The following is a 24,562-nucleotide window of genomic DNA, read 5'->3' on the forward strand; positions in this document are numbered from 1 at the left end:
AAGGAAGAGGCAGCTGTGATATTATGATTAAAAAAAACTATAACAAATAAACTTGAATTTAAAGTCAAAAGACCTAATATTGGATATCTAATATTTTCCTAGCATATTATGTATCACAAATGTCTCAGCATTCAACTGTGAAATGTGACTAATATTAACCCACAAAGGTGGTTATGAAAATGAAGAGATGGCATAACATGATATCTTACAAAAGCTATTAACTGACTCTAACAATTAAATATCATTTTAGTTACATAGTAGAATAAATCCAAATTGCAATAAACGGCATGAATAGAAGATGAAGATGTACAGTATAGATTACTTTAAGAAGCTTGGTTGTAGAAAACAGAAAAGATGGAGTTAAAACTTAATAGGGAGTCAGGTTTGAAGGAATATTTGTTTTAGGATGAGAAGACTTGAATGAATGTGTAGAGAAGAAATCAACAGAGAGGGAGAAGATAAAAATCTAAGGGAGACTTCATTCCCTTCCTATGTTGTAGGAGAGGCTAGTGGGGGTAAAATAAAACTAATGGGCAGAACTTACTCCAGTAGCAAAATTCTTTCTCAATCAACAAATGAGGGTAACAAATTTGATGCTGATGGAAAATATCCCTTTTTTTTGAATAGTCAAAAAGAAAGGGTTATAAAAATCTTGATGTATCAGGTCAACTGCAACAGTTTCAAGGAACAGTAGGCCTTTCAGTGACTGAAATAAACAGTTTTGGGCTTGGGCTGATAATGAGCATTTAATATGGGCCAAGGATTTTGCTTTGTTTACAGTCATAGTCTCAGCACTTAAACCTACACGAAGCATAAAGTAGGTGTGTAATCTGAATTTACTGAATGAATCTTTTTTGTCAAGAGCTAAAACTAGGCATCATTCTTAACTTCTCTCTCTACTCCCATAAATCCTGTCCATCACCAGTCCTACTGATTTCTCCTTCTAAAATATTTCCTGAATCCATACACATCTCTCTTTTTACTGTGTGTTAGTTTAGGATCTCATTATCTTTTGCAAGTACTAGTACAATAGATTCATATCTGATTTCTGTCTCTAGTCTTTCATGCATCTAACCTCTCCACAGCAGCCAAAATATTCTGAAATGTATTTTTTTTGGGGGGGGGGGAGGATCATACTCCACTTGAAAGCCCCAGAGTTTAAGTTCCCCAGAGTTCAATTCCAAACTTGACTCACAGACCTACCACTTCATTTTTGCAGAAACATCAAACTATACTCATCTTTCCCCATACAATACATCAGATCATGCTGTTTTCTCTGAATGAAATATCATTTCCATGTTTCTTCATTTGGTTGACTATGACTCATTCTTTGTAATTGGATTTTGATTTCAACTCCTCCTTCTTCCTGCTTTTTTAATAGTCACTCACAAATATTTATTCTGTGGCAGGCATGTGCTAGGCACTATGCTAGGTGTTAGGTCTACAGAGGTTGACAAAGCAGACAAGGTTTTTGCCTGCAACATTCTAAAAAGTTACCCATGGCCCCATATTTTTACTTCCATAGTATCTTGTGTTTGCCTCAATTTTCTCATTTATTGTACATTATGAAATTATCAGTTTATATTATGTAACTAGCATAGAGTATTAAACAGATATGCCCTTAAGTTATAAATTAATGGGCCCTCCCCCTACCCCCCGCCCCGGTGGCTCAAAGGTTAAGACACAGCCTATGAAGCTATCCACAGCCACTGCAGCACAAGTTCAATCCCTGGCCAGGGAGTAACCCACATGGCATAGCAGACCTCTCCTGTCTTGCCCGCTGCTCACCTCAGCAGTGTATTTCAGTCAGTCTGCCTGTTCCGTTCCCCACTCTGTCTCTGGTGAATCCTCTCACCCCCCCCCAACTCTGGCCTGTACCCCAGTTCTTGTATGTATAAATAAATCTTTAAAAAATGTTATAAATTAATACTTTTAACACTAACTATATTTGAACTTTATTTTTTGTCATTCTTGGGGTAACCCTCCTTCTCCACTGTCTCAGCCCAGCAGCTTGGAGGAAGAGAGACAGATACTTAATCAGGTACTGGGAGATACAGGAAGATATTTAAAAGGAGATTCAGAAGAAGGGGAGATTGGGAAGGAAAGAGAAAGCATGGAATTATAAAGAAAATATATTTGCAGATCCAGAAGGAAGATGTAAGAAACAAAAATTTCCCAGCCTAAAGGATACATAATTATTAACTATAAAATTCAAAACTGGAGTTTAATTACTGATATCAAAATCTCTTTTCTAACTAAAGGCTTAAGATAGTCAAAAGCAAAATACTAACTGCCTTGAAATATAAAATTCATGTAGAAGAGTTAAATTAAAGAAAGCTTCAGAACAACTGGGAAAAGCGAAAATTTCAGTCTAATATAAGGAAGATATTAATAGAGCAGCCCGACAATGAACTGGTTGCCTTATGAGGACAGAATCTTGTCATTGGAGATAAGACACAGGTACATTTTGAGTGGATATTTTGAGTAAGCACATTCAATATACAGACCATGGTCCTAATGTTTGGTACCGAGATGACATTAAATAAATATTTAAATGAGTAAGGAAGGGAAAAGTGGAAATCAAATAAAAATCCCTTCGGGTTTTACAATTCTTTGACAACATAAAAACCAAGTCACAGCTTCTTTTCTATTTCTCACCAGTCCTCCTGGAGGAGGTAGTATTTATAGTTATTCAGGGAAGAAAAAAATAATGGACTCATCTTAGATAATCAGATTTCAAGATATTATGGAGACTGTAGCTGGTTTACTTCTGATCAACCTAAAGAATGTGCCAGCCTTATAGACACTAATCACTGTCTGGCACTGACTTTTTTCTACTGAAGGGATACCCAGATATAACATGCCATTATGACAGTGAGAAAAGGAAATAAAATGAAGTGAAACAGGTATCTATTTTTCAGTGCACAGTATAGAATAATTAAGAATTCTGGGTGAGTCAAGTTGGCCAGCTTCTGATGTTAGTGGATTTATCCATTAAAGAGTTGAAGCAGGGCCTCCCCTGGTGGCGCAGCGGTTGAGCGCTGGGCTGAGAGGCTGCCCGCAGCCTCAGCCGGCGGCAAGGGTCCCACCAAAAAAAAAAAAAAAAAAAAAAGAGTTGAAGGAAACTTACTTTAGTCATTAAAAATATACTCTATACTAAAAAGAAATATCTCAATAAATTATTTATGGCAATTTCTGCAAAGTAGTGAAAATACCATTTTTCTTTGATAAGAACAAGTTAGATAAAATATTAAAAAAAACCAGTATGGATTCTTCAAGGGAAATTAACATTTTTTAGAGATCCAAGAAAACTGTACAGTAGTATTTGTAGTAGGGGAAAAAGCTTCCTTTTATGGTGTTTTTCTAAAAAATACTGAAAACCAGAGTAAAAAATTATCATTTTACAGTATGATCATGTATTAGAACTTCACTTATGCAGTCCCACTTCTCTTTCATTTAAATGATATTCATTTAAATACGTATTCAGAGGATGGCTGGAGTGGTCCTGCCACAGCTTCCATAAAGACTGTGCAAAATATACAAGCAATTTTAATAAAAATGTACAACCATATTTTGTATAGGATGCAAGTGGGAAATACTTTCATAGACCAGCTCAAGCTTCTGAATACTTGAATAATGGGTACAAGTATGAAAAACGCTGGTATAAATAAAGTTTTTTGGGCCATGTAGTTTGACCTTCATTGTACCCACTTTTCCTTAGCACATAGCCAGGCTCAATAAATACTTTTGAAACAGGTAAATTGTTTTTTCCAGGCTCTCTATCCATTCTCCTAGAACCAAGGTCACAGTTGAGAGCACAGAGTGCTATTTGTAGCCATGGAAAAGATATTGCCTTTTAGCATCATTCAGAACCACAAAGACATATACAGGCATATCATATACACAAACATATTCAATTTTATCTGCCCCTCATCTTTGTTTCTATAGTGCCCTGTGTGCACGATCACTGCCTTTATTACATTATGCCAATATTATTAGTTTACTAATGTATTCCCTTGACTCTGAGCATCCTGCTCTTTGAAACACTGTTATTCATCTTTGGTGCCTAGTGTTAATGCTCGCTCATAGATGGTATTCCAACTGAAGGAATTAAAGTACCTTCAGGATCAATCCTAATAAACTTACTCAACTATGCAGTTGGCAACAAAGAAAACTCCTTTGTTAACCTGACAGTTCTAAGTAAAAATTCAACCAATCCACCCCAATTCTGTCTGTTGAAACATGAAACTTAAAGAACAAGAAGGAGCACATTAGTAATAACCTGGCATGGAAAGTTTCTGCCTCCAAGAATTTACTCAGGCTCTATTCACGCTACATTAACTTTATCTATTCATTGCTGTGGCAGATTAAAAAAAAATAGGAAGTGGGCAGGTGGGTGGAGGATAGGCCTTCTGAAAAGCTGGCAAATAGGCTTACCTCTTCAGACTGCTCCCGGGTCTGTGCAGGTGAAGCTCTTCTTCCCACTGTAAGTCGATGACAAGGATAAGAGAGCCCTGATTCAGCAAGACACATCTGCCAAAAGCAAAATCCATCATTAGTAAACAAAACTGGGCCATGTTTCACAAAACGATTTTCCTTTTTGGATATTTTCTATTATTTCTGAAGTTAGATTAGAAACCTCACTCAATTAGTTCAGGTACATTATAAGGAAAGTTTTGAAAAATTTTCCATAAATGGAATGTTATATTATACAAGGTTATTTCTAATTAGACCACAGACTAAGGTTTTAGGAAAATGTAACAATTCTGAAATAAAGCTAATCATATACATTCTCTCCTCCTGCCCCCTCCCAGCATGTGTCTGTTACTTTTCTGATTAGTAGAATAATACTTCAGTTTTCAAATTCCCAGAACTATACTCTATAAACATTTCCAGGATACCTAGAAGAATGCTTGCTAAAGTATTAAGAAAAATTCTACATGATAACAATTTCCTAACGATTTAATCAATATCAACCCACTATCTCATATCAGTTTTACATTTACAAATCTATAATATATGTAGAGCACCTAACACAATGTCTGGCACACAGAGAATAAGTTTATTGTTTTTATCACCATTATGATCTGAAACAATACCCAAATATTCTGCCTAGTTTAGTCAAAACAACTAAAGCAGTATTTATTTAAGTTTATAGTGGATCAGATAGTAAATAATTATTTGAGGTTTAAAATAAATTTGGGCAAATATACCTCTTTTATCTATATAGAAGAACCGAAACAGTATTAAATAGCCAAAAGGTATTCTTTTATATTCAAGAAATGACACATAGGTGTATTTAACTGAATGATGACATAAAATGAAATTTCTTTTATTATTAGAAATGAAATAGGGTCTCCACTAGCACAATGACAGCATCTATTGGTAACATTTGGGATGATGTCAATTAAATGATATACGAGGAAACGCAAATATCTGTAAATTCATAGAGACTAGTCAAAGACACAACAGTGGGTTAGTTATAGCTACAATTCCAAGTAGTGTTAAAACCAGCATAATTATCTGAAGACAAATATTGAGATGGAAAATGCAAATGTCACATAAATATCCAGGTACTTTCAATCATGTGAGGAATATGCTGTCACATAGATTACATTGATAAAAACCGTATGTGTTGATTACTGTTATTCTTCCTTTAGTCTGGCTGGAAGTTTTTGTTTACTTTTGCATCTAGATATTTTGGCATTGTTATTTTATAAATACTAGAAGACCTGAGTAATAAAAATATATAAATAAAAGCAAAACAGCATCAGTTCCTCCATTTCTATACATTCATATTCATCAACACAACTGTCACAATTAGCTCAACTTCTGTCATTTCAATACATATAAAAGCTAAGATAGACAAGAAGCGCAGGCTAAATTTCAAGCCATGTTATGTTCACAATATTTTTCATTTGAAAAAAAGACCTCCTCCCCCACCTTGAAATCCTCTGGTAATGAAATAGTAATGATGGTAAATGTCACTGACAATCAGAAGCAGTGTAGTGTAATGGAAAGAGACCTGGACCAGGAACCAGAAAAATCTCAATTAAAGTACTGCCTAGCCTCCTGATCTTGGGAAAGTCATTTCTCTATTCTGAGCCAGGGTTTCTTCATTTATTAATTGAGGTGAGTAATCCCTGCCCTAACTACCTCAATTGGACTTTTGGAAGGGTTAAAAGGTAAGTAAAGGATGGCTTTCAAGTATATTGAAATAGGCAGAAGAGTTATTATTCCAATAACCATTATTTTTATAAAAGAAATGGTGACTAACTTCCATGGTGACTACCTTTGCATGCAGAGCAGTCATGTGTAAAAGAGGAGATATTTTAGGAGGAGATGGAGAAAAGTGTTCACTTTGGACATGGCATTACTAATGGACTGGCCTCTTTAGTCCACAGCTTCTGCTCCACTCTATTTCAGATCCTACTAATCACAATGCACTGAGGAAATTAGGTGTCAGGATTTTTGGAGTCAAGTGTCACATTAATTAAAGATGGGATTATGTCTCCACCAGGAAGTTTCCAGTAGAGCAAGAATGGCTCAGAGGAGCAGTAGTAACTCAGAGAATAGTAACTCAGAAGTTAGAATTAAAGCAATTGTTTTCTGGAACTTATAACCTAAACTTATATAAAAGTTGTGAAGTTAGAAGGCTGAAGTTCCTAGCTGGCTAATTCACTCAACTGCCCATTGACCAAGAGCAAAATCGTTTAGAATATCTGTGTTTCAATTTCTTTTCCTGGAAAATGATGCAATACAATCTGTCCTTAGTTTACAAAATAGAGTAACAGAATTTGTTTTATCTCCCTCACAGAGTTGGTATAAAGATCCAATGGGATAATGGATATGAAACGAAATGGTTAGGTAATTGTAAAGGATCAGGCCTTTTATCATTAAGATATTTATTTTGCAAGAAAAAGATTAGGATTACAGTTGGTTTGATTTCATAGCTGAAGAGGGTTGCCTTGTGCCATGAGGGAGGCCCCAGAAAGAGAATTTTTGTGCCTAAAATCTTACTGGCTAATACTACAAAACACCCTATAACATTCAACAATAGCATAAGAAAACAAATAAAAATAAAAATATATAATATATATAAAATACACATACACACATATATTATGTTTCTGTGTTACCTGCTCTCTAGATACTAGGCACATATGTATATATGTGAACACTACATTTTAAAATGTAATTGTAAGTTTACACCAAAATTGAGAGGAAAGTATAGAGATTTCACCTATACTTCCTACCTCCACAAATGTATAGTCTCCTTTACAAATATCACTCACTAAAGTGGTTCAGTTTTTACAAAGAATGAACCTAAACTGACACATCATGATTACCCAAAATCCACAGTTCATGTTAACTTTCACTCTTGGCACTGTATATTCTGTGTGCTTGGAAAAAAGAATAATGGCATTTATCCATCATTGCAAATATATAAGAGGATTTTCACTTCCCTAAAAATTCTCTGAATTCTGCCTATAGGTTCCCTCACTTCCCGCTCCTGGCAATAACGGGCTTTTTTTTTTTTTTTTTTTAAAGCTGTTTCTATAGTTTAGCTTTTCCTATAAAATCAGAATCAGAATCTTACAGTGTGTAATGTTTTCAAATTGATGTCTTTCAGTTAGTAATAAGCATCGAAAGTTCATCTACAGCTTCTCATGGTTTGAGAGCTCGTTTCTTTTTCAGCATTGAATCATATTTCACAGTCTGGATATACCACACTTTACTTATTCATCTACTGAAGGACATATCAGTTGATTCCAGTTTATGGCAATTATGAATAAAGCTCCCATAAACATTTGTGTGGACATAGTTTTCAACTCCTTTGGATAAGGAGTACAACTGCTAAAATGATACGGTAAGGGTATGTTCAGCTTTTTTTTTTTTAAATAATACCCATTTATTTATATTTTTTAAAGATTTCTTTATTTATTTATACAAGCACTGGGTACAGTCAGAAGCGCAGGAGAGTGAGAGAATTCACCAGAGCCAGAGCGGGGAACAGAATAAGCAGAGTGATGAAGTACACTGCTGAGGAGAGCAGCGGGCGCGGCAGGAGAGGTCTGCCGCACCATGTGGGACCCTTGCTGGGGGCCGGGGATCAAACCGGTGCTGCAGAGGCTGCCGGCAGCTTCACAGCCCAGCGCTCAACTGCTGCACCACCAGGAGACGCAGGGTATGTTCAGTTTTGTAAGAAACCACCAACATGTCTTCCAAAGTGGCTGTACCATTTTGTATTCCCATCCACAATGAATGTGAGTTCATAGTCATTGAATTAATCATTCATTTAACTGAACTTTCATTGAACTGAATTTAGTTCAATGAATGAGTGTCCTGAGTCCAAATTCACTTACTACTCACTGTTGTACTATTTAATCAATATTTTATATCACAAACCTGGTTTTTTTAATAAAAAATAATATCATCATTCCAAACAGGCTTTCTGTGAATATGGATTAAACAAGAATACATTTGCCACACAGTAGATAGTCCATCAATTAATGAATACTCTTAAAATCTATTTGAAGTTTTTTCTTTTCTTGTTCTAGGAGGTATTTAGAATTTTCTTAGGAACATATTAACTATTCCAAAGATTCTCAAAATATGGTCAGGATTCTTGCAATGCTTTCAAGGGTTCCATAAAGTCAAAATATTTGCATCTGATCTTTCCACTAGTTTTATACTGATGATGAAAGAGCATAGTGGGCAAAACTGCTGGTATCTTAGCACAAATCAAGATAGTGGCACCAAACTGTGCTAAGGTTTCCAGTGCCATGTAATCACCAGTTGCACTTAAGAATGTCCCTATTGAATCAGGAAAATTAATATTTTTAATTAAACTTGACTCCTGAGTACATATCTTTTAATATTCTATGTGACAAGTGTGAAGTACATATAAAGCACTCTCCCTACATAGTGTGATGAGTAAAAAAGCTTTTGTGTAATTGTTTCAGTTGTATACTGAACCAACTTTTTTCATAGAATTCTATTTCTTTTAAAAATATTAATTTTTAAATATTTCATTGAAGTAACATTGGTTTAAAACAGTACATAGGTTTCAGGTGTACAGTGTTATATAAATCAACACCTGTATATACCAAATTATGGAACACTATATAAGGTAAACAATTGGCAGGTAAACCTATGGTCATTTCAATGTAGGTATTTGATGATTTTCCTCCAAAATGAGTAAAACAACCATTACTTCAAGTATGAATTGCAGATCACAAAATTTGAGTTTTCAAGTACAAATTAAAATTTTGGAAAATAGAAGCCATCATGAGTTGTGGACAACTTCCCAATGCCTAAAATACTTTTCTGATGAGATGGTGTATTAACAGATTAGGTTTTTTGATGTGATGTAATGAAATCTGTCAACATTAAAAAATCTTCATAATTCAGAGGATCAATATTTTCCAAATGAACAATGAATATTCAAAGCTATAAAATTATGCACAGGTAAAGGATTCATTCAAAGTATGATACTGATCAATGACACTGACTGTAACAAAAACTACAATGATATAGCTCTACATTCCACATAAAATTAACTTTTAGAAAACTAGAACTTGTCAAGTTTTGGTTTTGTATAAAAAAATACATAATTATTTGCAAAGTAATATTTTAAAATATTCCTCCCTTTTCTAAATATAGATCTGTGTGAGGTCAGATTTACTCCCTATATTTGAACCAAAACAATATATCACAATGGGCTAAATGCAGAAGATATGAGAATCCAGTTGTCTTCTATTAAGCAAGATATTAAGGTGATTTGCAAGAGTATAATATGTCACTCTGCTCAATAATTTTGTTTTTTGGTAACACAATTACTTTTCATAAAGAATGCTTTTATTCTTAATGTAATGAATTATTTTTATTGTAAATAAACGTTTAATTTTTCTCAATATTTTGAATATTACAAATTCCAATGTATAACACACATAAACAAAAATTCTTTGAGGCTTTTAATGATTAAAAAAAAATAACGAAAAGGATCCTGAGACGAAGAAATTGTAAATTACTGAACTATGCAATGTGTACAGATGTTTCCTCTCATATAACTAAGAAAGCAAGCAATGCTCTTCTTAAAAATAAATTAAAATGAAGTACATTTAGACAATGTGCTAAAGACAACTATAAATTATCATAATTGACCACTAGTTATTATTGATAAATCATTAACGCAATGTTATTATTTTAGGCATGGTCCTCAGGATATTTATAAGGCCCTTTAAATAATGCTTTCTTTAAAAATATAAATTAGTTCTTGAAAGTATTTTTTATTTTGTAATCAAATTGTATTTATTTATTTATTTCATCTGAGGCAACTTGGTTTACAACACTGTATATAATTTAGGGGAACAGGCTCTCACCTCTTTAGATGTATGTTGCCATGCCACACTCACCACCCAAAAGCACCCATAATTCTCCAATATAAATAAACCTTATGGCCCCCTCTGCCTTTTGTTCCCACTTGCACCCTATCTGTCTAGTAGCCACAATTCTGCAGACATATTTCTAGGGCTTGTCTTGGTTTAGCTCTGTCTTTCCTTTGTTTTGTTTCTTTATATTTCCCATATGAGTGAAATCATCTGGTATTTGTCTTTCTCATTCTGACTTATTTCACTTAGCATAATCTCCTCCAGTTCTATCCATGTTGTCATCACAAATGGCAAGATTTCATCTTTTTATAGTTGAGTAGCACTCCATTTTGTATATCTATATCTAGATAGATAGATAGATACATAGATAGATACATAGATAGATAGATATCTCTTCTTAATCTACTCATGTGTTGTTGGATACTTAGGTTGTTTCCACAAATTGGCTAATGTAAATAGAGGTGCAATGAACATAGGAGTGCATATGTGCTTTTGAATTAGTGTTTTTGCATTCTCTGGATAAATAACAAGGAGTGCAATTGCTGGATCATATGGTGTATCTATTTTAATATTTTGAGGAACCTCCATATTGTTTCCCATAGGAACTGGACCTACCAACAGTAGAAGAGGGTTCTTTTTACTCCACACTATAGACAACATTTGCTGTCTGTAACCAGATTTTACATCTCTCCCAAGTACATACTTGCAGCCAATCTTCCTACCTCATTGTTGATGACAAAGACTAAAACAGTTTAAAAGAGTATTGGACTGGAAGTTAGGAGACTGAATTATGGCATCTTGAGTCAGTCACAGAAACCTTAATACTCCCTTTTGTAAGACTTCTCAGATTGCTTCCAGGTCTAATGTAGTATGACTGCAATACAACACTAAGAAGATTCCATTAAAACATCCGCAAGATTTTCTGCCCATTTGTTACACACTTAGTATTACAACCTAACTATTTGTATCTTAAAAAAATTCAGTTTGTAAAATACAATTTTCTTGCGTTAGAAAAAGAACATTAATACAAGGAGTTTTAAAAAGTAACATATTTCCAGTTTTTTTTTTACCATGTTTTATCATCTTGTATATATACATTTTTATCATCTTTACAAGGCAGCAGCACAATTAATTCCATGCAGGTTTGTGAATGCAACAGGCTACTAGTATTATAGAATACAAGCAACACAATATGAAGGTTACACATATATTACATAAATACAGCACAGATCACTGCTTTTTTGAAATATAATTGACTCACAATAAATTATGCATACTTTGAAGTGACAATTTGATATGTTTTTAAATAATAAAAAACCATAAAACCACTGAGCAGTTTTAAAACTATTTTCATAATTGCTGTTATTGAGAGTTTAATATATACTGATATTATGTGAAGTGCTTTATATGCATTACCTCACTTAATTCTCAGATTAACCACATAGATAAGTATTAGTATCATTATAATCCCATTTTATTTATTTTTTTTTAAATGAATTTTATTTTTATATTCCCCATACAATTGCAACCCCTTTATTTTGACCCCAATCCCTCCCTTCCCCACCCCCCACCCCCCATAGAGTATCTCTGGTTCATAGTTTTTTGTTGATTTTGATTTTCACTTTCTTACAGTTATTCATTTTCCTGGTCCCTTATTTAAGTTTTCTAGATTCCTGCTATGAGTGAGACCATCCGGTATTTTTCTTTTTCTTTCTGGCTTATTTCGCTGAGCATGATCCCTTCCAGCGCCATCCATGTTGCTGCAAATTGCATGTGTTTATCTTTTTTGAATGCTGAGTAATATTCCATCGTGTCTATGTACCACATCTTCTTGATCCAGTCATCTATTTTTGGGCATTTGGGTTATTTCCAAAGCTTAGCTATTGTAAACAGTGCTGCTATAAACATAGGGGTGCAGGTGCTCTTTGGAATTGATGTTTCTGTGTCCTTTGGGTAAATACCTAGGAGTGGAATTGCTGGATCATATGGAAGCTCTATGTTTAGTGGGTCCAGAAATCTCCACACAGCTCGCCATAGTGGTTGAACCAGTTTGAACTCCCACCAACAATGCAGGAGAGTTCCTTTTTCTCCACATCCTTGCCAATATTTGTTGTTGCTAGTTTTTTTAATATGTGCCATTCTCACTGGTGTAAGATGGTATCTCATGGTAGTTTTGATTTGCATTTCCCTGAACAAGTGATGTTGAACATTTTTTCATATGCCTGTTGGCCATGTGCATTTCCTCTTCAGAGAAGTTTCTTTTTAGCTCTTCTGCCCATTTTTTGACAGGAATTATTTTCTTTGTTGTTGTTGAGTCTCATCAGCTCTTTGCAGATTTTTGTGATCAGTCCTTTATCATTAGTGTTGTGTGCAAAAATGTTCTCCCAGTTGGTGGGGTTTCTCTTTGTTTTTGTTATTGTCTCTTTTGCTGTGTAGAAGCTCTTTAATTTGATGTAGTCCCAGCTGTTTATCTTTGCCTTCACTATCACTGCTTGTCTTTGATGTGCATATCACATAGTATTTCGCCTATATTTCCTTCTATGTATTTTATGGTTTCAGGTCTTATGTCTAGTTCTTTAATCCATTTTGAGTTGATTTTTGTGTATGGTGTGAGGTAGTGGTCAAGCTTCATTCTTTTGCATGTAGCAACCCAGTTTTCCCAGCACCATTTATTGAACAAACTTTCTTTGCTCCAATGCATAGTCTTTGCTCCTTTGTCAAAGATTAGTTGACCATAAATCTGTGGGTTTATTTCTGGGTTTTCTATTAGATTTCATTGGTCTGTGTGTCTGTTCTTGTTCCAATACCATGCAGTTTTGATTGATTATGGCTTTGTAGTATAGTTTGAAGTCTGGGAGTGTGATGCCTCCATTCCCTTCTTTTTTTTTTTTTCAGGAGAGCTTTGGCTATTCGGGGTTTTTTGTGATTCCATATGAATTTCATCAATAATTGTTCTATTTCTTTGAAGAATGACATTGAAATTTTTATTGGAATAGCATTGAATCTGCATATTGCTTTTGGTAGGATGGCCATTTTAATAATGTTTATTCTTCCAATCCATGAGCAGGGGATGTCGTTCCATTTCTTTGTGTCTTCTTCTATTTCTTTTAACAGTGTTTTATAGTTTTCTCTGTATAGGTCCTTTACCTCTTTTGTTAGATTTATTCCCAAGTATTTGATTTTTTTTGTTTTGATAATAAAAGGGATGGTTTTTTTGATTTCTTCTTCTTCAGATTTATTGTTTGTGTATAGGAAGGCTACTGACTTTTGCATGTTTATTTTGTATCCTGCCACTTTACTGAACTGATTGATGAGTTGAATTAGTTTTTCTGTGGAGTGTTTGGGGTTCTCTGTGTATATTATGATATCATCTGCAAATAGTGATAGTTTGACTTCTTCTTTCCTTGTATGTCTTTCTCTTGTCTTATTGCTCTGGCTAGGACTTCCAGTATTATATTGAAAAGCAGTGGTGAGAGTGGACATCCTTGTCTTGTTCCAGACCTTAATGGAAATGCTTTCAGCTTTTCACCATTGAGAATGATACTGGCTGTTGGCTTGTCATATATGGCCTTTATGATGTTGAGGTATGTTCCTTGTATCCCAAGAATTTCAAGGGCTTTTATCATGAATGGGTGTTGCACTTTGTCGAAAGCTCTCTGAGCATCAATTGATATTATCATATGGTTTTTATATTTCTTTTTTTTGATGTGTTGGATAACATTGATTGATTTTCGGATGTTGAACCATCCTTTTGTCCCTGGCATGAATCCTACTTGGTCGTGGTGAATTATCTTATGGATACATTGTTGGATTCTGACAGCTAAAATTTTATTGAGGATTTTTGCATCAGTGTTCATTAGGGAGATTGGCCTGTAGTTTTCCCTTTTTGTGTTGTCCTTGTTCGGTTTTGGTATTAGTGTAATGTTGGCTTCATAGAATGTGTTTGGCATACAACCCCATTTTAAAGATGAGGATACTAAGAAACTCCCCATGGTCACACAGGCATAGAGTAGTGAGTCAAATTGAAACTCAGGCAGCTTTATCTTAGAATCATTTGAAAAGAGTTCAATCAAACAACAAGCAAGTCCTACCATATGTTGTCTTACAGTCCTGGATACCATCAATTTGTCAGGCACTATATATTAAGTGCTTACTGTAAGACTACCATACATGACAATCCTGAAAATTAAAGATTATCCTGGTGGTACAGATTACAAAACAGCTTTAGAAAGGAAAAATAACTTGTTCAAGATCAATCAGCTACTAAGTGGCAAACCAGATCTGACTGCAAAGACCATGGAGTTTTCAACGACATCACATTTTTGACTGACGCAAAGCCTTTTATGAGTAAGGAATCCTGAATATGACTGCTGGATCACTCCTTTTAAATGTTCAGATGCTCACTGTTCAGCTAGACAGATTATTAAGGTAGTTTTAAGCAAAACTGAATCATGAGGCTGGTTTCATTTACTGCCAAGCAGAGAGCAAATCCAAAAAGCTTATTTATTCAAATCCAAGTTTCTTTTGTTTTCTTTTTTTTTTTAAATCACTTATGTGCTAGAAAAGTCACAGAGCTTTAATTTGTGGCAGGTTGAAGCAAGCTTATTAAGAACGTTAGTTACCAAGTGCACATCCACTTGTCTGGACTAGCCCAGTGCCACATTCTTGTAGCAGGGTTAAATAGCAGTTTAGTCACCTCATAAAAAAGCACACTGTTAAAAAAGGAAGTGACTAATAATGTGGAACCAATGGAATATTATAAGAGATGTGCAGGTCAAGATCAATTATCTACAAAACTCCTGTGTAAATAGCTCAAACATTGTGTTCTCTGCCTGGCCTTGCTGTGTTATAGTCCTCAATTGATTTGGCAAGTTGGAATAGTTTAATGAAATAAACACCAACAGTAACAAATTCTGAGACTTTTTGCTATATGCATGAACATGAACACTACCAACCAGCAACCAGAGTTTGAAGAAACAAGAATGGCTGCTATAAATAATTTTATTTTATACTCATAGGTATTAGAGTTGGAAGCATTCTTAGAATTCATCAACTACTGATATCCCAACCAGTGGACCATAATCTTGAAGCCTTAGCTGAGTTAAGTGCTGCTGCTGTACCTTCCTCTTCAAGTATCACCTGCTCCATTCTAAGCCAGTAATAAGAATTTCCAGAGAGAAGTTTATCAGCATCCTACACTTAAAATTCTTCTGTCAGTAGCCCCACCATTCCCAAGACATTACAAATGAGACCAAGATTCACTTCACAAGACGATCTAGTCTAATCCTCCCTTTAACAGGGGGAAAAGCTGAGATGTAGAGAAATAAAGTTGTCTTCCCCAAGTTACACATCAGCTCAATGACAGCAAAAGCATGCACTCTTAATTTTTAACCTAGGTCTTTCTACTAAATAATGTTAATAAAATTCTTCAAAGATTCTATAGTTAGTTGCAAAATACTAATAATAACTAGCTTGGCTTAATTATCTCAAATTTTTAAAAAAATTAGTAAATATATGTGAAAATAGTGTCAAATGTGACTGCCCCCCCTTTACTGTCTAATTGTATAGTCTCTCATACGCCTGCATGAGAATGATCAGGTTTAGCTATTTAATGATACTAGCTCAGGTAGATAGACAAACTGTAATATTCAAGTCAAGTTTTAAAAAAAGAAAGAATTTCAGTTGAATAAAGAATTCTGTTTGAAAATAAACTCTTTTGCAAGGAGGCCAACAATCCATGTTGTGAATGAAAGGCCACTTTTTCTTAGTTCTGACTCTGCTTTGTCATTTAATTGCTTATGAGCACCCTCTGGTGGAGGGCAGAAGAGGGAAAAATGACATATTAAATATATTGCTTCCAATCTACCAGACTTTGAAAGGGTGAAAAAGTAATCTGACATATGCAGGTTTCTCTTGACCTTGACGGCAGAACTTCATAATTTAGAGTGAGCTGCTGAATAAGTTATATAAACCATATGCTGGTCACTATGCATTTACAACTTAATCATTCAATAAACATTTATTAAGTTCCTATTATCTGGATCCTGGGTTTAATATTTAATGACATTTTCCAGGGAAGTTGTTTGACCTAATAAGACTTCATTTTCCTCATCTGAGAAATGGGGGTGCTATCTTTGTTGAAGCATTAAAATGATAGTAAGTGAAAAAGTACAGAGCATAGTGGACTTAATGAATTTGGCAACTTAACAAAAAACACCTGTCTTCTATAGACGTTTTCAGACACATGCCAGATTATCTGTCTTCAAGAATTTGAGCCTAGATGACAGTATTGGTATCAGGTAAGGGTTTACTGGTTTATAACATCTTCTGCGAATTACATTTTACTTAACTCGTAAGTGTTCTAAAGCATACACAGAACAACCAAATATATTACTCAATCTTTCCCACACCAAAGATAACCAGAAGATGTTGACCAATACTCAGTAAAATATTTTCTTTGTAGGTAAACAATCTCACTCTTGGGCATTGATCCAAAGGACATGAAACCATCAATTTAAGAAATTATGTGCTCTGCAATGTTTATTGCAGCATTATTTACAATAGCTAAGTGTTCACTGATAGAGGCTGGAATTAAGAATATATGGTATATCTATGCAATGCAATGTTCTTCAGATTCAGGGAAGACTAAATGTTGCCATTTGTAACAGAATGGGAGGCACTTGAGGGAATCACGCTTAGTAGAGCAAGTAAGAATGACAAAGACAAATAATGGACATCTACATAGCAGATGATTCAATAAAGCAAAATACTTATAAAAACTGGTAGACACTAATAAAGGAAGAGAGGGAGAGAAGAGGGAGAAGGGGTCAGAAGGTTATAATGGATGGTGGTGGTAGGAAAAAAAAAAACATGTAAATCGTAGAGAAAAGCCAAAAACTAAAATGCCCAATTTAAAAAAAGCGAAACCTGCTTCAGGTTTCCCATTCAATTCCTATGGAATAAACTTAACAAGGATCAAGAGCTAGGAAAACGGGCTACTGGGGGCAGAGGAAGTAGCAATTTGCTGCAGTGACTTTGGAAGACAGTTAAGCCTACTCAGAATTTCCAGCTTAATACATTTAACCAGCCTATAAATTACTTCTCTTTTGTCACCACCATTAAAGCAAAGTAAGCACTGTTCTGTTGCTTCTAAGACAGCTTGGTGCTCTTTTCTGACTTTCTCCCATCAATGCCTGTGATATGATTCCATGCATATGAAAACGATGGTGGGCTAACACAATGAAAGAATGCTGTACATAGATAAAAGGATCAGGATTAAAATTCTAAATCTGTTTCTTATTCATTGTGTGCTCTTAATTAACTCTTTCAGTTTTATAATCTATAAAATTTTTTTAAAAACCTGGAATAGGTGATTTCCAACTTCTTTTCTCCCACTCTGAGCTCATTTCCCACTCTGGCCCATCTTTCCAGCTATTATCCCTATTACTTTTGTACACTGTATGCAGTTTTGTTTGCTTATTAATCCAAAAATATACCGTGGACTTGCCTATGCCTTTTTGTTTTGTTCATGCCATTAAATTTCTCTGGATTTTTCTTTCCATTCACACCCATATTCTACCTCAAATGTATGTTTGGATTGTATGAAAAAATGCAAGGACACACTTTAAAACTCCTCTCAATCTTCTCCCAAAAGCCTTCTATCACCTCCAAATCTCAAAATTTTTGTTTTCTAAAACACTTGATACCTTTTGATAGTCAGTCATATCAAGTGACACTGGACAAACCTTTCAAAAATAAATATCCTTTAGTCAGCTAGTTCCTGAGAGAAGGACCAGAATCTCACATGGGACCTGAATAGAAGTGGCAGTGAGGATTTTAGAGATAGAGGTCTTCCATGGGTGGGTCATGGTGTCCATTAAAGAATTAAAATCTGGCCCAGGAACTGGATCCAGCTGAGGGAGGAAACCAAGTATATAGAGATCAAAATTCTGTCATCCAACTTCTGTGGAAGTCAGCCTAGACCATTGTCCTGTGTGATAGCTCTCACCAAGAGGGAGGTAGTTTCAAGAGAGGCAGAAACATGGGTGCAATGAATAAGAGGATCTGCTGTTCTAGGTGAGGGGCAAAGTGATGTCCCACTAAATAGGAAGGAATCTCCCCCTCAACACGTGCCATCATGACTCCTGAATCATTTACTCCTATGACAAAGAAGTTTCTGGAAAAAAAGTGTATCACTGTAAGGCAATTTATTTAGTAATCAGGTATCAGCACACCTCCTTGGAGAGATAAACAAGCAGAGTGATTATCAGTTAGGATTCTAAAGCAGCAGTGTTTGAAATCTTGGTTCTGTGGGCTAATGGCTATGTGACTCTGGACAACTCTCCTTTCTGCTCAGAACCTCAATTTCCCCCCTGTAAGGTTTCTAAGCCTTACAGAGAATTGGGAATTGTTGTGAGAATTAAAAAGTAAAATTTTTAAAGAATTAGTATTTTTGAATATTAGTAATGCATATAAACTTAAGGACAAGAATTTTGCTGTATAACTGTAGGGAACAGACAAAATACTAAATTTGTTTTAAGTATTATTCATTCACTTAACTAATAATGGCTAAGTAACCACGATATGCCACGAATTCAGCTGAGTGCTAGGGATGTGCCAATGGTAAACAGTTTCTGTTTTTGATGAAGTTAATGGTTTTCTAGGCTATAGGTTTGTGAATAAAGTGCAGAATCTGTGAGATCTACTTTACTACACCTAATCCATGCTATCCCTTTAGTGAGAATGTACCTGGCATAATATGTCACAGTTCCATTCTACAGGAAAGAAAAATGAGGTTCATATTTTTCAACCAAGGTCACAGTGTTAATAGAGCCAAGTTAAGACTAATGTATGTCAATTCCTAAGCTTTTTTTAAAAAATACATCACTTCCACTTTAAATGTAAATCAACCTAGTTAGCTTGTTAAGTCGATGAGTTATTGGTTAAAGGAACATGGTAATGTTGAATTGTGAAAAAATGTTAAAAATCTCTTAATGTCATTAGGTTACCTGAAATTAGAGCCTTATTTTAAGGCATTGAAAATAATAAAGAAACCAATTTATGTTGCAAAATCTCGTATGATTTTTACACAGTTCACTTTATAGTCTGGACATTTGTAAAGAAAAATCATACTTTATACTTCCATACTTCTCAGGCCAGGCAAATAAAATCATCATTTGAATGATTTTGTAAGTAAATTATATTTTAGAAATACTGCTGTTAAAGAAAATGACAATGATGGTGTTTGGAGAATGACTGAAAAAGATCTATCAAATCTCCCCTGGGTCCTACTCCACTCAAGGAACATATATTGCTTTTATAACTCTTCAAGGAAGTCTATGCAGCAGTATTTATATTATCACTTATAGTTTATTCAGCTTGTTCGCATATATTATCCTGTTTCATATGGGTTAGATCAATACACTAAACACTCTCAAAGTAGCTGAAACTCAAACCTCTAACCATTTTTCCAATTGTGAAGGCACCCTTTCCTAGGGGATAATGCAATTCTGTATAACCAACTTGAGATTTCATACCATAGCAGTTTACCAAAAATAGAAGGAAAATTTTTTTTCCTGTTACCAAAACAGATACCAAAATAAAAACCATGTAGTAAAATAAAAACAAATGCATGTCTTCCAACAATTTACATTTCATAATTGTTGTTTTTGTTATTATTTAATTAGGCTCTATGAAAATATCTCTTGAAAGGTATTCAGCAGTTTATGTTAAATGGGTAAAAATCTATCTTGGGTGCAGTGTGTTCAGGTTATAAAAGCACCAGGGCTTATTTTATCTCCCCACAAAGTGTTGCTGAGATAATTACTGCTGACAGCTTTATTCAAGGTTCATTTCACTTTTTCTGCTATTTTTCTCTGGTTAGAAGTTCAACAGAACCCATGGGAAGCCACACCCCTCACACCTGTTAGGCTTCTTCATGTTACGGAGGGCCAGTATGGACATGTCACTTCAAATTAGCATTGTACCAGGGCGCTAACTGTGACAATTACTTATCACAGGTTTAACTTAAAAAAAAAAGTTTCTAATTCAACCACAAAAACAGTGTCACAGAATGTAATCTAAACCTGTAAAAGCAGGTTGCATAAAAAACATTCAGAGAGCTTCAGAAAAGGTTCCCAGGGTCGAGCTTTGTGCTGTATCTGAATTATGCAGGAATGCTCTGCAACTGAACATTTCCTTTAAAACACAACCAAACCAAAAAGGTAAACAAGGAAGAGCCAGTAATTATACTTTACCGGCAGGCAGGCAGTGGTGATGAGTGGGCCTCAAGTTTTCTTCATGGTTCTCTCCCAAGCGTGAATATTTGATTCATTTTGTTGATTCTTTTGTGTCAAATAACTAATTCAATAATGAAATTTTTCGCTAAAGCAAAGCAGTTATTTCTGGATTTACCAAAGAGAGACAGAGTTTTCTAATAAGAAAGAAGCATTTCCTTCTAATACTTGTTTTATCTTTCCCATGTAAATCAGAAAATTATTATGAGGGCAGACATTAAGACAAAAAGAAAAAGGGAAAACTTCACATTCTTAAATGTGTTTTAAGCTAGTTATTATAAGCCTCTCTGTTTCAAGTGCAAAATAATCTCAGAATTATGCCACCTCTGGAAGACCTGAGATGGTTGCAAGTGGTTAATATGGACTGCTGTGAGGCTAATTGTGGATTTTGAGTTAATTACTCTCTCCTGATAGGGGATTTGAAAAAATAAAGTTGTCTTTTATTCCATTTTTACTTCAATTTGGATTCAAGGAAACATCGAATGATGATGTCTAAACCCTTGTTATATCACGATTTGCTGCTGTTATGAGATAAATATCTAGAAAGTCTGGGAAATATGTCCACTTCATAATTAATATTAATGCACTAACAAAACAACAATGAATGGATCTGTATTTGTTACAATGTATACAGTTTTATTCACAAATGCCCAGAATCCAATACCTAGTCAGAGTTAAAAGGAATTCAATGTTGTTACACACACATACACACACACACACACACACACGTTCAGCAGCAGCAAATGGGCTGGATAATAAAAGCTAGAGCTTGGACAGACTAGCTTTGAAATAGAATCTGGAAGTATTAAACACCCAGGAAAAACAAAGGACAAAATAATGATGCAGAGCAGGAACTTAAAAGAAGAAATGAATTGCTAGCTTATAGGAAATCACATTCACTGGTGAATGAAATCAGTTTCATGGTGATTTTGACATGGCAACCTAATTTCAGTTCTTAATTCTACAAATTTTAAAATGGTTCATTAGAAATGCAGAACTTTTCTCAAGTCCAAATATACAAAGGCTGCTTTATGAAAAAAAAAAAATCCTTAAGATATTTTTCTAACATTTGGAAAGTCATTTATTAACAAAGGCATATAAAGTCAACACAGGAAATAATGATTATAAGATCTAGAAAAGCCCTTTGCCTTTTCTATAATTAGAACATATTCACAGAAAAACAAGAAAAAAAATCTTTAGTTAGAAAGGTACTTTTACCTCAAGCTGGTTCCTTACTTTAAGTTTGATTAAGAGGTTCTGTTAGTGAAAAACATTATTTTAGAAAACTACTGTATTAATTAGTGGTGACTTCAGATCATCATAACCACAGAATCTTCAAATATGCAGGAATACATCTCAAGCCTGCTTTGTATGCATAAAGAGTACCAACCAGCCATTTGGCACACGTCTAGTCAATAGTGGGATGCCATTTACCCCACAACACTGTGAAACTCTTTGGATAGCAAACATAGGAGCTCTGTATATTTTTCCAGCAGCATCTAATTCCTTGGCAAAACTCGGGCAGTTATGCGAACGGCTTTGGTATTAGCACATGGACATAGTGCTGCTGGGCATCTTATTGTAGTTTTCCTCCGGGGAAAAATAGAGTCTGAATTAACTATACCAAGGTAGGCATACCAGCATAAATGAGTGCTCTCTAGGAACTAGAAAAAAAGAATTTCATCTTGCTGGTTAACTCATGCTTGGTCCATTCCAATCTAGTGATTCTTCTCCTTCTGTTCAACTCCCATACCTTTAGTGTGAACTTCGAGAATTCTTGGTCTCTGGTTCTTTTAATGTTGGCTGTGTCTTTGTTTAGGTATTGGACGCTAAGGTCCTTGAGGGCACAGCCGGATCTTATATAGTCTCATTTTTAGCCCCCATAGGGGTTAGGTTGCTTTGATAGGCCAGTCACGTAATAAATGTCTACTGCTTTCAATTAAATGGGTGGCATCCTTGCCAAGATAAATTTCAAAAGATACTTAAAATTTTCTGAAGAAATATATAATTTACCTACTCCTACAACACAAAGGATGGAAACCACTCCAAAGTGAGACAAAGAATACTAAAAACTTATCTTCAGAGTACTGTCTGGCTGACCTCTGGGTCTGATTGAAATTTTAAGGCTCAAAATGATTCTGAGAGAAGATAGCAGGTAAATTTAATTTAGTAGTCAATGATGACTTGAAACCATCAATCAAAATAAGCAAAATATAGACTACTCAAATTCACCATCAACAAAACTTATACTTCTATTTACATTTTTTAAATAAAGGCAGGCTAATTTCATTTTATATTTAATGAGTCTGTATAATTATCTTTGCATTTGAACATATTTCATCTCTGTTGACTGCATGGGAATTAGAGTAATTCAAATGTCATTTCAGCTGTATTGTGGAAGATGGCTCCAAAATTTATGAGGATGCATAATGTAGCTAATAAAAACTGTAAATTGGTATAGAAACTCTCCAGTAATGTATACTATATATAAAAATAGTCTAAGACATTTTAAATAATGTCTCACATAATATTAATGATTTATTGGCATTATTTTACTATTATATTTTTTAGAATTCATACTCAGGTAAATACAAGAGCCAGTAAGTAATCTCCCTATAAAACTGTGTATATGTTTATTTACTGGTTAGCTGGTTCTGAACATACACACACACACAAAAAAAAAATCATACACATCCAAGAATATTTTTTGTATTATGAAAATATAGGAAGATGCTGAAATCCAATAATGCTTAAAAATATTTTGACACATAATAAAATTATAGGGAAATCCTAAAAATATAGGAAAATAATTAAAATGATGGGAAAATCCTCAAATCCAATAATGTTTAAAAAGTATTTTGACACAATTAAAAACCCATTCCTGAATCACACACATCTTCTGTGGGTAGATTTAAACCTGAAGAATTTATTCATGTCAATGCCCAAATGATTAGTGCAAAATGAAAGCAATGTAAGTGTAACTTGTCCAAAACAAGAAGTAATCACTTTTGTGTGCTAATTACATGTCCTATTTTTAAAAGAAAACTAACCCATAATTTTGAACTAAATTATTGAAAAGCACAATAGTTTTTAAAAAATGAATATTTAAGGGCCTCCCCGGTGGCGCAGCGGTTGAGCGCTGGGTTGCGAGGCTGCCCGCGGCCTCTGCGGCGCCGGTTCGATCCCCGGCTGCTCCCCGGCTACCGGAGGAGGGTCCCACATGGCGCGCAGACCCCTCCTGCCGCCCACTGCTCCCCTCAGCAGTGTACTTCCGTCCTTCTGCCTGCTCTGTTCCCCGCTCTGACTCTGGTGAATTCTCTCACCCTCCCGCGCTTCTGACTGTACCCAGTGCTTGTACAAATAAATAAATAATAAATCTTTAAAAAAAATAAATAAATAAAACCTTCCCTATTGACCATTTTAAAAATTAAAAAAAAAATGAATATTTAATTGAGTATAACTAAACTAAAAACTCTATCCCAGAGTTTCCATTTTATACATTACTTTCATCAACATATAATATTAGAATTTTTCCTTCAGAATAAAACAGAATCTCTGGAACTCACTCAGCAAAAGCAGAGCAAGAAATTATTTGAGAATTATGAAAAACTTTATTTTTTAAAGGACACTGATATGTTTGTAATTTGGGAGTTAGATATTATTTGAAATTTACCTATTTTTAGTTGGTTCATTATATTTGCTAAAGATTCATCCATTAGAATTGTACAGGATCAGAAAATTTTAGAGTGAGGGGAAATCTTAAAGTTGAGGGTGCAAAAGATGATGGAGAGAAAGGGAGAGAATTCCAATATTTATTGGGCACCTACTATGTACCAGGTTGAGATTTAATTCTAATTCAGTTTTTTTAAGATT

At 34.7% G+C, this 24,562-nt stretch overlaps 1 protein-coding gene across 2 annotated transcripts in view; it reads right to left on the minus strand.

The window, feature by feature from the left end:
• FAF1 (Fas associated factor 1) overlaps nt 1-24,562 on the minus strand; it is a gene marked incomplete at both ends in the record, with an annotated part of 326,509 nt that overhangs the window by 115,526 nt on the left and 186,421 nt on the right. For both annotated transcript variants that reach the window (XM_084242620.1, XM_084242619.1), the window contains one exon: nt 4,438-4,533. In XM_084242620.1, coding sequence (XP_084098746.1) covers nt 4,438-4,533 — 96 coding nt within the window. The remainder of the gene's footprint in view (nt 1-4,437; nt 4,534-24,562) is intronic.

This window comes from Talpa europaea (assembly GCF_964194135.1).
Source record: "Talpa europaea genome assembly, chromosome: 9".
Taxonomy (NCBI): domain Eukaryota; kingdom Metazoa; phylum Chordata; class Mammalia; order Eulipotyphla; family Talpidae; genus Talpa; species Talpa europaea.